Source organism: Glycine soja, chromosome 2, assembly GCF_004193775.1.
Source record: "Glycine soja cultivar W05 chromosome 2, ASM419377v2, whole genome shotgun sequence".
NCBI classification, from domain to species: Eukaryota; Viridiplantae; Streptophyta; class Magnoliopsida; order Fabales; family Fabaceae; genus Glycine; species Glycine soja.
The window spans coordinates 4,431,666-4,444,173 of record NC_041003.1 but is presented as its reverse complement, the minus strand read 5'-3'; the positions used below and the strand labels follow the sequence as shown (position 1 = coordinate 4,444,173).

Sequence of the window (12,508 nt, the reverse complement as noted above, 5' to 3'; positions counted from 1 at the left end):
ACTTCAATTGATACCTGGAGTTAATTGTTCTCGTTTGAAACTTAAGAATGCAAATATTGAATAAGTGTTTTACAAATTGCTTCAAGCTTTTAAATAAATTAAAGAATAAAAATATTACTTTTCTATTACAAACAGATGAATTCAAAAATGTCTTTTAAAAGTGACTTGGGTATATTCCAAATAGTCACCAATCTATTTTTCTGTTAGGCATATCACAAACATAATTTTGTAATAAAAAAAAATCAAATTACATAATAAGAAGATGCATCACACATCCTTAGATTCTTCAAAAAGACTCATCTTTCTTTACCAAAACCTGAAATCCAATAAAGCATACAAAATATGAAACATCTTCAATATATCAAGCACATCCTAAGATTTTCTATAAAGCAATGAAATCATAAATTTGTTTATTAATTAAAAAAATTAATATAAAATGGCCGTGAGAATAGTTGGGTAAATATAAAGAAAAAAAATATAAGCAATGCTTAGTGGCATAGCCAATTAAGAAAAGCTTCTTACAATTTCATTATTTTTTCTTATGCTAAATTCCTATAACAAAATTATTAAAAGAAAAAAAAATAGATCTGTCATTTTTTATATTCGTAACAAAAAGAGAAACAAAAAATAATAATAACTTACCAATATAAGAATTTAATTGATAAATCTAAAACACCTATCTATTTTTATCATCCGTCGATCAGATACGAAGAAAGATGCATCTTAAGCAAATCTATTTATTTTTTTCTTCAATGCATGATATTGTCATCTTTCTATTCCTTCACTCATGTTTACAATACAATCCAAAGCTACAACATATAAGTTAAATAAAGTCAATCATACGAAAATTAATTGTGAGCAAGATTTTGATGTCACCAGAATTGAATAAAAGAGAAATAAAGGAGAAAGAAACTGCAACATATTATCAAAAAATGACCACATACCATAGAATTGAAAAAAAGGGTGAAGAAGAAGAGAAAGAAAGAAGTGCGAAAAAGGGAAAAGAGAGAATGTATGGTATGATTTTTCTTTTGCAATTAATTCAAATTTGAAAGAAAAATGAAAAATATAAAAAAAATCTATTGCACCATAATTTAATTATTTTAATTGCGACATCAATTTATTTGATATACTCATAAATTAATTTAATTGTGACACATCGATTTCGCTTAAAGTGTTATAAATTGTTTGAAAAAACATGCAATTATTAAAGATCTGATTCCTATCAATCAATTATAACAATCATTATAAATTATATTTACAGATTGTGATTTTTTATATGTATTTTGAATATAATTAAGAATGTAGAAATTATTATAATAAAAAATAGTAATCATGAAAAATTACAATAGAATTATAATACAACTATAAGTATTTAAGGAAATATATGATTTCAAAACCAAATCATTGTAATTCAATAACTAAATTAATGACAGATCAATTATTATAATTTCATTAAAATTAACAAAAAATATTTGATTAGAATCAATGATAAAAAATAAAATTTAAAATTAATACAAAGTTATTGTTTAGAACTCCGGAAAGTGATACGTGTAAAATTTTGCTCTTTTTTCCGTTAAAAATTATTTTTAAAAATCATTTTCTTATGTACAGACTATAGATAAAAGATATATAAAGCTATATTATTATTACTGTTACATAAATTAAGAGAAATTTAGGTGAACAAGAAAGGTATACGACAAAGTTATATTAGTATTAGTATTATTATATAAAAGGAGACGTAAAGCAATTTAAGATTATCTAATGACATTCGTCGGTGTCAAAAGCATGGCTAATTAATAGTAGAAAAACTGCTAAAAAGGGCATTGGTCGTATCCGGTAGGCACCGCTGTTTTTACATTGGGCCACGGGTAGTGCCTAATAACCCACCCACGCACACTATCGTATCGTCAGTGTTTGCATCTATGCGCTGTCACCACCATCACCCTCTCTCTCTCTCTCTCCCTATAATAGATTTTCCTATTCCCACCCCTTAACCCTCACCGTCATCAAAACTATATAAGGTTAGCCACCACCCTCAAAATACACTATTCTCTTGTTCTTTTTAGGGTTTTCTCTCTCTCTCTCTCTCTCTCTCTCTCTCCTTCTCCCCCTGTTTTTGCTTGCTGCGTAATACGAAATAAATTTAAAAAAAAAAACGTTCGCTGGTTAATGGTTTTAATTTTATTGTTCTCAGATTAACCTTTCTCTTTGTGAATCCTATTCAAACGTCGATTGTGAATCTGAGTGTTTTTTTACTTTGATTCGATTCGATATGAAGCGAGCGAGGAAATCCAACAGGGTTTCGTGGGCTACTGGAGAGAACCTGTGTCAGGTATATATATCTGCAACGATCTTTTTTTTCTTCCAATTTTCTGTTTTACCGAATTTTTTTGTTTTCGATTTTTTTTTTCGTTTATTGATTCTTCTTTCTCTTCTGGTTCTTCGCTGTTCGTTGTTGGTCATACTCCGTTTTTTTGTTCTGCGTTTTGTTTTTCTTTTATTTTCTGCGTTCTGCCCTGACATTTTATGTACTGGCAGCTATCGAAGAAACAGGGGACACTGCTGTCAATAATCATAATATATAATTTTAGTAATAATAGTCATAATAATGAGAAGAAGAAGATAAATATAAGCTTCATGGAAAAAAAATACAATCTAAATAATATGTTTTTAAAAATTTCATTAATTTAAATGGGTGAGAAATTTGGAAATAATGAGAAGAAGAAGAAGAAAAAGGAAAATAATAAGGGAAAATGAGTACTCTTTGAGAACTTCCATGGAAAAAATTGAAATCTTGATAATGTATTTTAAAAATCAAATTGATTTAAATGCATGAACTTGAAGGGCTTGATTTTACAGAAAATTTGGAAATCATGAGAATAAGAAGAAAAAGAATAAGGAAGAATTGTGAGAACCTTAATGGAAAAAATTACAGTCGTCTAGATGATATCTTTTAAAAATTTCATTAATTTTAGTTGATGAATACTTAAATGGTGCTGATTACAGAAAAATTGGAAATCATGAGAATAAGAATAAGGAAAAATACTGAAAACCTCAATGGAAAAAATTACAATCTTGATAACATGTTTTAAAAATGTCATTAATTTAAGATGAATACTGTAGTGCTTGATTACAGAAAAATTGGAATTCATGATTAATTAATTTTATGAGTTTAATTGATGATGTAAAAGTAAAACACTTCAAATCAAAATTAAACTATAAATCTTAATTACTGGTACTTTGTGAGTATGAAAAATTATTGTTTCAAAAGAAAACTTCAAAAACTTGGATAAACTAGTTCTCTGGATTGGTTGGTGAGGTGTAATTTGGATGATCGCTGGGGAGTTGATGATTGGCACTATGCTTGAAGAATTATATGTAATGCAGTTAATATGAAGCATGCAGAAGTTTGCAACATAATTACATAACCCTAAACTTCGAAATGTTTTTTCAGATGATAATCTATGAAGATGTCTTTGGCTATCTTTGATAACCTTGAAACTAGTACCCCCATTTCATTGGTAAATAGGTGTTTGTTTGGTTTGAGTAAAAGATTTCTACCTTCATATCTTATTTTCCCAAATAGTTACAAAATGCGTTCTTGTTCAAAGACTGTCAGTAGAAAACAATGTGACCCATTTTTAATTATCTAGGAAAACAAGAAATGGAAGTAAAATATTTTCTCGAACCAAACAGTTCCTTAATCTTTCTTAATTCAAAATTGGCATAGATGTATAAAAGTAACCTTTGAAGTTATTTAATATTTTTTTTTTGCATTGGTAGCCATGTCCTTAAGATTTCATCAAAGTTTGTTGCAATTTATTGATGACAAATGATTAATCTTGGATTAATCAAATGCAATTAATTTTTATACATGACTAATCCTCAAACATGAAAAGTACTCAAGATTTAAGACAAACTCATCATCAATACTAACAAAAATAGCTTAAGGACATAGTTCAGCAGGCAAGGCATAACTGATAACAATAAGACAATAACAATGATAAGCACAATGAAACAAAACACCTAGCCTTAAGAAGTGCTCTGAAACAGAGCCAAGAAATGGTGTTAAATAGAGATGTGAAATGGCTGCATAAAGCATAATGCAAAAGCGCAGAACCTTGCATGTAGCTTCCACTAACTGCTACACCATGGCAATGCTGTTATAGCAGCACTATTTGCTGTTATTCACCTTCAATGCACGAATATGAAAAAATGGTAAATGCCTGATACAAAATACTAAAAAATAATGGCTGCATTTGTATCCATCTTGTAGCCTAGACCCCATCATTATTGTCATTGCCGTCATGTTTGGCTACAAGGGGTCCTGTTCCTGTGTTATACACAGCATCAGGAAGCTCTCATTTCCTGTTATTCCCTGGTGTTGCCCTCACTGGTGACCACATTGTTGACACCACCCACCTCTAGTAGTTCATGAAGAACAAAAGTGGTATATGCTGTGCTTTTGTGCTTCAGCCCCTCTTTATTGCAAACAAAAACAGAAGAGGAAAAAGATCGTTGTGCACAAAGTTTACACAGATACCCTTTTTTACCTATTTTTCGAAAAATAAGTAACTTGGTCAGAAAGTCTTGTGCTTTTTTGTAAAAGCTAGGGCTGTTAGTTTGAGAAAATGTTTTCTCTTTTTATTTTGTTTTCACTTTTAATTACTAAAAAATCATCTTGTTTCTGTTTTCAAATATTTGTATAAGAAATAGTGAAAACAGAACTGACATGCATCATAGTTTACTCACCCTGATGTAATTGAGATAAACTGATTAGGGGATATTTGATAATATTACTACTGAGATAAAATTTCATTAACCCAGTTCCAAAAAAGAGTATAAAAAGTAAAATTTCATGTTGGAAATGGAATTAAACTCATCAGAGTAATTTTGTTATACCATGTTGAGAAATTAAAAAAGTAAAAGTAATAAAGGCATGCAATTAAATTCATATATCATACAATTATTGTAATTTGTCTAGATATTGAACCATGAATTTGATGTTGTATTGCCAGAAATAAATGCGATTTTGTTATGGACACAAACCAAAAAAAAATTCATACTAAGTAATGAAAATTTCGTAAACAATATCACAAATATTACACCAGTCTTGTATATCATTTGTCCTAACAAAATTGAAGAACATGAACAATAATAAGTAAAAATAGTGTGCAAATTATCCACCAAAGTGTTTTAATAGTGTCCTATTGATTGAAAGATTTGTTAGGACATGCATATGCCATTGTATCTTATGATGATTACTTACAGTAGTTGAACTGTACTTTTCTTCATTTGAAATATTTTTCCATTAAAATTTTAAATGATAAACAGCTGAATGGTATGAGCCATGTCATTGTGAAATAGTTTCCCATAACATTTTTGTATGGATATCCTTTTATGTTAATGAAACTTTGTATGCAGAAAACTACGGGGTAGTTCAACTTGTGCTTGAAATTTGTTCATGAACTGAATGAAAATGAAATGCTATATATGCTCAATTTTTTTTGGTTTTATTTTTTGACATTAGCCATTTTGCAGTGTTCGAGTTAGTGTCATCTGCTTCATAGATAGCAAATGTGTTGGCCTGATGGCTTCTATTATTGCATAGCATTCTAGCACATAGCTTGTCTGTTGAAGAATGCTCATAGTGGAGGCTAGTGGCCTAGAGAGTGCAATAGTAGGTGGTGTGGATACTAGTAACTGTTGTTTCTCTCTCACTCATGTGCATGCACTCTCATTCATCCTTTTCCCCTCATAAACAACCCAAAACTCCCTTCAACCATGTATATTGGATGGATGGAATTATGAATGAATGAAATGAAGTAATTCCTTTTTAGTTGTTTGGTTATATTGAAAGGTGAAAGGAAAGAAGAGGAGAGATGTGAAAGATATTTTACCCTTTCAGGAATAACTTAGATTGTTTTATATACATGACGAAACAATTCAGGTAACCAGATATGGGGAAGAAGGAATGAGTAAATGCTCACGGAGAAGAGATGGATGTTGAGAAATATGACACGGATCGATTGTGTAAAGAGTGCTACAAATATGGTGGGATGAAAATTAAATTTTCTGCGTCCCACGGAAATAATCCCTTTCTCTTCTCATTTCTCCTCCCAATCAAACAACCCGAATTCATCATTTCCTTCCCAATTCAATCCTTCTTAACTCACCCTAAACAAGTGTAGGTGTGTATTAATTATACTTAGGGATTGCATTCATAAATTAATCTCTAAAAGATTGAATTGATAGAAGTTGTATCCATGAGAGACGAAAATGACCTTTTCTCTTTGGTTGGAAATCCCACTATAATCAAATTGCCCAATGACATTGTGTAATTCATATGGTGGACCTCACCTAGTAGAATAATTTTTTTGTTTACTGCATAGTTGTCAAATGCTAGTAACCACAGAGGTACGGAGCAGAGCAGGCACCGCCTGCTCTTGAAGACGTCATCATGTTGTGTCTGGGAGTAGCGATTGTCATATCGCAAATTGCGGCTGAAATTTCATAAAATCATGCCCAAATCTAAATCTGCAGCCGCTTCCTTTGTTTTTACTTGAAGCACAAAAATACATGTGAAACGATGTCGTTTTAAAGGGTAAAAATGTTAAGTCGCATGGGTCTTTATATTTAGTTTGACCTCTCAAACCGATGATTTTCACTTTTTCTCTCTGTGAATCACTCCCACCGTTTCTCCCTTCGAGCCCTAAACCTCTCTTTGTGAATCCTTGTGTCTTTGCCTCTTTTTAGCCAACCTTGCGCCTATTTTTCAATTACAGGTGAGGCTTGCTACTTCCGGTAAGTTTTCTGATAGCAAACCTACAATTTCTCGTAGGGAGTTTAAGGGATTTTTTAAAGGGTAAAAATTTAAAATTGTGCAGGTCCTTAATTTGACCTCTCAAACCCATGATTTTCACTTTATCCCTCTTTGTGAATCACTCCCGTCCTTTCTCCCTTTGGGCCCTAAATTTCTCATGATGGATCCTTGTGTCTGTGCCTCTTGTTAGCCAACCTTGCCCCTATTTTTCAATTTCTGGTGAGGCTTGCTACTTGTGGTGAGTTTTCTGGTAGTAGAGCTATAATTTCCGGTGGGGAGTTTTAGGGTTTTTTTAAAGGGTAAAATTTAAATTGCACAGGTCTTTAATTTGACCTCTCAAACCCATGATTTTTAGTTTCTCCCTCTTCATGAATCACTCCTGCCCTTTCTCCATTTGAGCCCTAAACCTCTCTTCCTGAATCCTTGTGTCTGTTCCTCTTGTCAGCCAATCTTTCCTCTAATTTTCAATTTCTGGTGAGGCCCGCTATTTCCTGCAAGTTTTCTGGTGGCAGAGCTACAATTTCTGGTGAGGCCTGTTATTTCCAGTGAGATCTGCAGCTTCCGGCAAGGCTTCTGTTGTGTTCTGTTCTACGTCTGTCTTTTTTCTTTGTTTTCTGTTCAGTCACAATGGCTTCATCTGGCCAGCCTTAGAGGCTTAAGATAATGATGATGATATTTGAATGGTTTTAATATTTAGTAGTTGTTCTTAGCCTAGAGGCTTATACTTTGTTTGATTTGATTTGATGGTTTTGTTTATTGTAATTCAGTAATTGACAATTTGACTTGCTGTTTGCTGTTTTGATTATGCAACTTTATATTTTAATCAGAATGTCTTATATTTAGGTGTTTTTACTTTATTTTTCAGTGGTTTGATTAGAGTTCTTTTTCATTTTGCAGTCTCATTTTTACATTCCAAAATAACTAACTGTTTACTTAGCTAGTTGCAACATCTGATAGTATTATTTATTTTGTGGTTTGTGCTTTGGTGGGGTTTTAGTTCTCATAATTTGTTCTCTTCATAATGGTCGATCTAAATCCTAGGCCGATGTAAAAATTTTCTTGTTAGCAGAGAATTTCTTATCTTAGTTTGTAGATATTTGATGCTCCATCATGAGTATTTCTGTGACTGCTTATTTATACAGTGATTTTTTTTTATGTAGTGTTATAACTTCCTTCCTTTCAACCTATTTGTGAAGTTTACTCCCTCTTTTGTAAAACTAATACTAGTCACTTGGCAGGTAAAATTGTTCTTGTCTGACGATTACCCCTCAATAGTTGGTCAGAAATCACAAGATCATCTTCAAGCAAAGACATCATCAATGTTACATTCTAGTATTAACGAACCTAATGATTTGCCCCCCGGGTTTGAAAGCAGTCATTTCCTAAACCAACCCAAGGTTGAATTATCCAACATTCCCCTGATAAAATGGGAATGCCCTCCTCTGGTAATTCTGTCACATGTTATTTAGAAGTTAGAATTTCTTTTTGCAAGTGACTATCCTTACTGAATATATATTTTTTTAAACATCATCTCCAACTGGTTTGTTGATAATTTTATCTCTATATTGATTTCTTTACTTTTCAATACAGGTTGTTGTCAGATCTCAATGGCGTGTTGCAGCAGGTGAAGAAAGTAGGGAGAAAGAGAATCAGAAACTGAGAGAAATGAGGGTGCTTGAAGCACTTTATCCCCGTCTTTCTGCCATTCCTCCTAGGTAAAATGTCACCCCTTAGTTGAGAAAGCCTTGTGGTAACTTCCATTTGTTTTGTTGCTAACATTGTTGAGTTATGTTTGGGTGTTTAGCCCTTCTGTCTCTTTGGATGTAGAAGAGGAAGATTATGATGATGGCATTACTCCTCTCATCCCTATCATTCCCATTGAAGAGGAAGAATCTATGGATATTCTGCCTGAATTGGCAGTAGCACTGAAGCCTTCCCCCAATGTGCAGTCGCAGAACTCTCCGCAATATATATCTGCAAAAACCTCCATTAGTTCAGCCTCTAATGCCTCTCCTGCTGTTTCCCATGATCCTTGTGTAAGGCCATTGGCTGAAGCTGATTTAGCAGCAGCCTCTTCAGTTGTTGCAACCATTATAAGGAGTAATGAGCAAGGAACCCTGATTGATATGGATTTACTGGGTAAAATATTTACTGATCCAAAAATACTTGAGCAGTTGATTAATGAACACAGAACTGCAGCTACCACCACAAGTGCGTCCTCAAAGACTGTGGATATACCCACTTCTGGGCAGAAGCCTGCTATTCCATCAGTTCTGTTGTCTACATCTACACCTGATGTGACAGCTTCTGGGACTACACCCACAAGTGCAGTGAGTTCATTACCTTCTGGGTTTTGGTTGAAGCCTTCAAATCCATCAGTTTCATTATTGAATCCTACACCTTGTAAGACACCCACTCTGTCAGTGCCCGCAATTCCATCATTTTCACTATTGTCTTCTACACATGATCAGCCTGTGACTGCATCAGTTCCATTGTCCAGGCCCGTATCTGGTAAGCCAGTAACTCCCTCAGTTTCATTGCTTACACATACTCCTGCGCTTGATATGCACAGGCCTGTCAGCAAAAATTTTCACGTGTCAAGTGGAATGCCCCCTGCTTTAAATAGCCAGTCTCAGCAAGAGACAGCTCTGGCATCTGGGCCAAAGCGAGCCGCATCATTGGCGTCCATACCTTATAGCCAATTAAGCTCTGGTCCATTGCCTTCTGCAGCCGGGAACTTGCGCGCAACTATAAATCAGGCGCAATCTGCTGCAACCACAATGCCTTATAAACTAAGTACGTGTTCATCAGCTTTTGCAGTAAAGGATGCCAACTACTATAAAAACCTAATCAGGCAACATGGTGCAGACAAGCAAGATATCCAGGACTCACACATAGGTATCCGTCATAGTAACTTCCAAGATATGAAACCGGTACATAATATTAAACAAGGAGAAGTGAAACACAAAATCCAGAAACCATGCATATATTTTAAAAGCCCAAGGGGGTGCCGAAATGGTTCCAATTGCCCCTATCAGCATGATGTTTCAGATCAGTGGGGAGCTGGTAACGTCTTAGGGGCACAGAGTGCTAAAAGATTGAAACTGGGAGGCGAGAACTAAATCTTAAAGAGACATACCTTAACGGTAAAAATTATAAGGTTTCTTTTTGTTTCACCGTACAAAACTTGCACATAAGAAAGTGGAGGTTGGAAAGAGAGCCGGGAGAGTAAAAAGTGAGGACATTGATTAATTGGTTTACTAAGTTTTCTGGCCGGATTTTACTTGATTTCGGGCTTGCATTATTTTTCGTACAATTGGGTCGAAGGTTTTATGGTTGTTTGACAGGATCAGTAGTTGGTTTGAGAAATTGACATTAGTGTTTTGGTCAAAATCGTATTTTAGATTTTGCAGGTTGGAGAGGTTGGTGCGGTCCTTGTCAAGTGGTGGCCATCATTGGCGGATGGTAACCAGCCATAAGTAATTCACTTTCAGTGCATAATTAAGAAATCACGAAAAAAAACCTATAAAAAATCGGAAGATTTTAACTTTGAGAAAGATCAATTAATTTAATGATCAAATAACAAGACATATAATCTGGGATAAGTAATGATTACAGTTAATGATTTTGAAAAGTTGCTTCTGAGCACATTATAACCATAAAGATGGCAGTTGCTTGATTCAACAGAGATATATGGTTGGACCAAATTAATTCAAGGGTTTTTTTATCAGTAAATTAATTCAAGGTTTGAATATATTGTTGATTTTAGGTTTATTTGTAATTATTTTAACTGATAATATACAAATAACAATAACAATTTTTATCTCAATAATAGTTTACAACATGATCTAATAGTTTTTTTTTTTTGCTAAGTTGAACATGATCTAATAGTTATCCTATCACTACCAGATAAATCATGACTTCCAATATTCTAAATAGTTATGTTTTCTTAATTTATGTAAAACAAAATTAAAATATTAAATAGCCACATAATAAAATATGAAAATATCTGTTTTTTTTTTACGGAAAAGAAAAATCTATGTTAATAAAAAGATATATAATTATTATTATTAAAAGAAATTTACGTGAACAAGAAAGGTAAATAATAAAGGCATAATATTATACAAATTAAGAGAAACTCGTATAATATTAAAAATTAAATAAGAGACGTAAAGCAGTATAGTTTCTGTGTTTTTTAAGATTATCTACTCTAATGACATAGTAGAAAAAAGCAGGGTTAATTAAACAGTAGAAAAACAATTAAAAAGCGCATTGGTCATATCCGATCGGGGCAATTGCTATTTACACTCCTCCTGTTTGCTAATGTTCTCCCCTTTCACTTTTTTATTCCAACCATACCCTCTTTCTAGAAATTAGATTCCAAAATTTATTTATACTCTCCTTTTCCCATATTCCAGAGGACAACAATTCTTACGTTCATCCACCAAAAGTAATCCGATGGCTTGGGTTACAGAACACAAAGGATGTTCTTTACTGGAGTTATGGACCGAATTAACTCAAAAAATTCAAAATGGTTTCAGTAAAACCTTACAGTTACAACAGGCTTGTCTTTTTTTCTCTATATCCTCAATTTCAACTTCTACCATTGTGCTAGAAGAATCTGAATATATTGCTTTGTAAATTTTTCTCATAGAAAATCCTGTAAAATGCCATTAGTTTTAGAAGCATTTGCTGGAATTGAGATCTTGAGATCACAATGGCAATCCATTATCCATGCATTTCATTTTTTCGTGCACACTAACCTGTGGCTCATTTTCTTCAGCCAACATTCATTAAATTTCCGTGCATATTATCTTTTTTGGAAATGATCAAGAATTTTAACCTTTTAATTTATAGTAGTACGTAGGAGGAGTAAAGGATATCATATTTATGCCCAAGAATCATTAAATTATCTTCTCTTTTTTTTTTTTTTTTCCTTTATTCCAACATCTCCTTTCATGGAATATTAACTTTTATATTATTTTCTCTCTTTAGGAATGTAAGCTGATTACCATCTCTTTTTCATGGATGCAATGTTTCCTTTTCAATCAAATGCAATAATTATTTAGGTGGGCTACAAATTTGGATGAAAAAAATGGGATTCCCTTACGTTCAGTAGATTGCTATATCAAAACTAGACTTAGTTTCCAGTAAATGTCACATATACATACATAATTATCTCAATAAAACAAGTGAAGTCATTGGTGATTGCTGAGGTAGAAGTAAAACTCACGCACCAAATAACCAAAAAGAAAATGTTTTTTGTTTGAAGGCCAAAACGAACATGTTAATCAGCATAAGAAGTTACTATCACAAGCATATGAATGAGAAACCAGAAACTAACAAAGTAGGTCCAATTCAACCATGTGCATTTACATTAGGCCCAACCCCAACCCAGGATAACAAGCCCATGCCACACCAACACAACACCAAAACACTAGGGAGCAACAATTAGCACCATCTAAATTGCTACTACTAATTTTTGTGAAATTCTTCTTTTGCCTACACCACCGTGTCATTCTTCCGTCCAAGCTCTCCACCCTGGTTGAGATATAGCTGCATCGTGTGCACTCTACCTCGATTGAGATCCATTGTTGGCATCTTCGGTGCGTCCTCTATTCATCGAACCAGTGGAAGACAAGGAAGAGGTCCTCAATCATTGGCAACTCTTGGAGAGTTTTT

General features: G+C 33.3%; 1 protein-coding gene across 2 annotated transcripts; it reads left to right on the top strand.

Moving 5' to 3' along the window:
- Positions 1–1,886: 1,886 nt before the first annotated feature.
- LOC114381630 (zinc finger CCCH domain-containing protein 6-like) lies at positions 1,887–10,219 on the top strand. Of its 2 annotated transcripts, none has more exons than XM_028340885.1 (5): positions 1,887–2,024; positions 2,198–2,335; positions 8,065–8,271; positions 8,417–8,541; positions 8,631–10,219. In XM_028340885.1, exons 2-5 carry the CDS (start codon positions 2,276–2,278, stop codon positions 9,946–9,948), a joined length of 1,710 nt encoding a protein of 569 aa, XP_028196686.1. In that variant the 5' UTR covers positions 1,887–2,024; positions 2,198–2,275; the 3' UTR covers positions 9,949–10,219. The 2 variants fall into 2 exon arrangements, with proteins under 2 accessions (XP_028196686.1, XP_028196689.1); XM_028340888.1 differs by having other exon boundaries at positions 1,888–2,024; positions 2,282–2,335.
- The last annotated feature ends 2,289 nt before the right edge of the window (positions 10,220–12,508 follow it).

What these genes read in the sequence shown, in the direction of transcription:
- LOC114381630 (XM_028340885.1), top strand. Translation starts at nt 2,276, where the DNA reads ATGAAGCGAGCGAGGAAATCCAACAGGGTTTCGTGGGCTACTGGAGAG. An exon ending in CTGGAGAGAACCTGTGTCAG is followed by an intron (nt 2,336 to 8,064) that starts GTATATATATCT and finishes GTCACTTGGCAG; the next exon opens with GTAAAATTGTTCTTGTCTGA. An exon ending in CTTTCTGCCATTCCTCCTAG is followed by an intron (nt 8,542 to 8,630) that starts GTAAAATGTCAC and finishes TTGGGTGTTTAG; the next exon opens with CCCTTCTGTCTCTTTGGATG.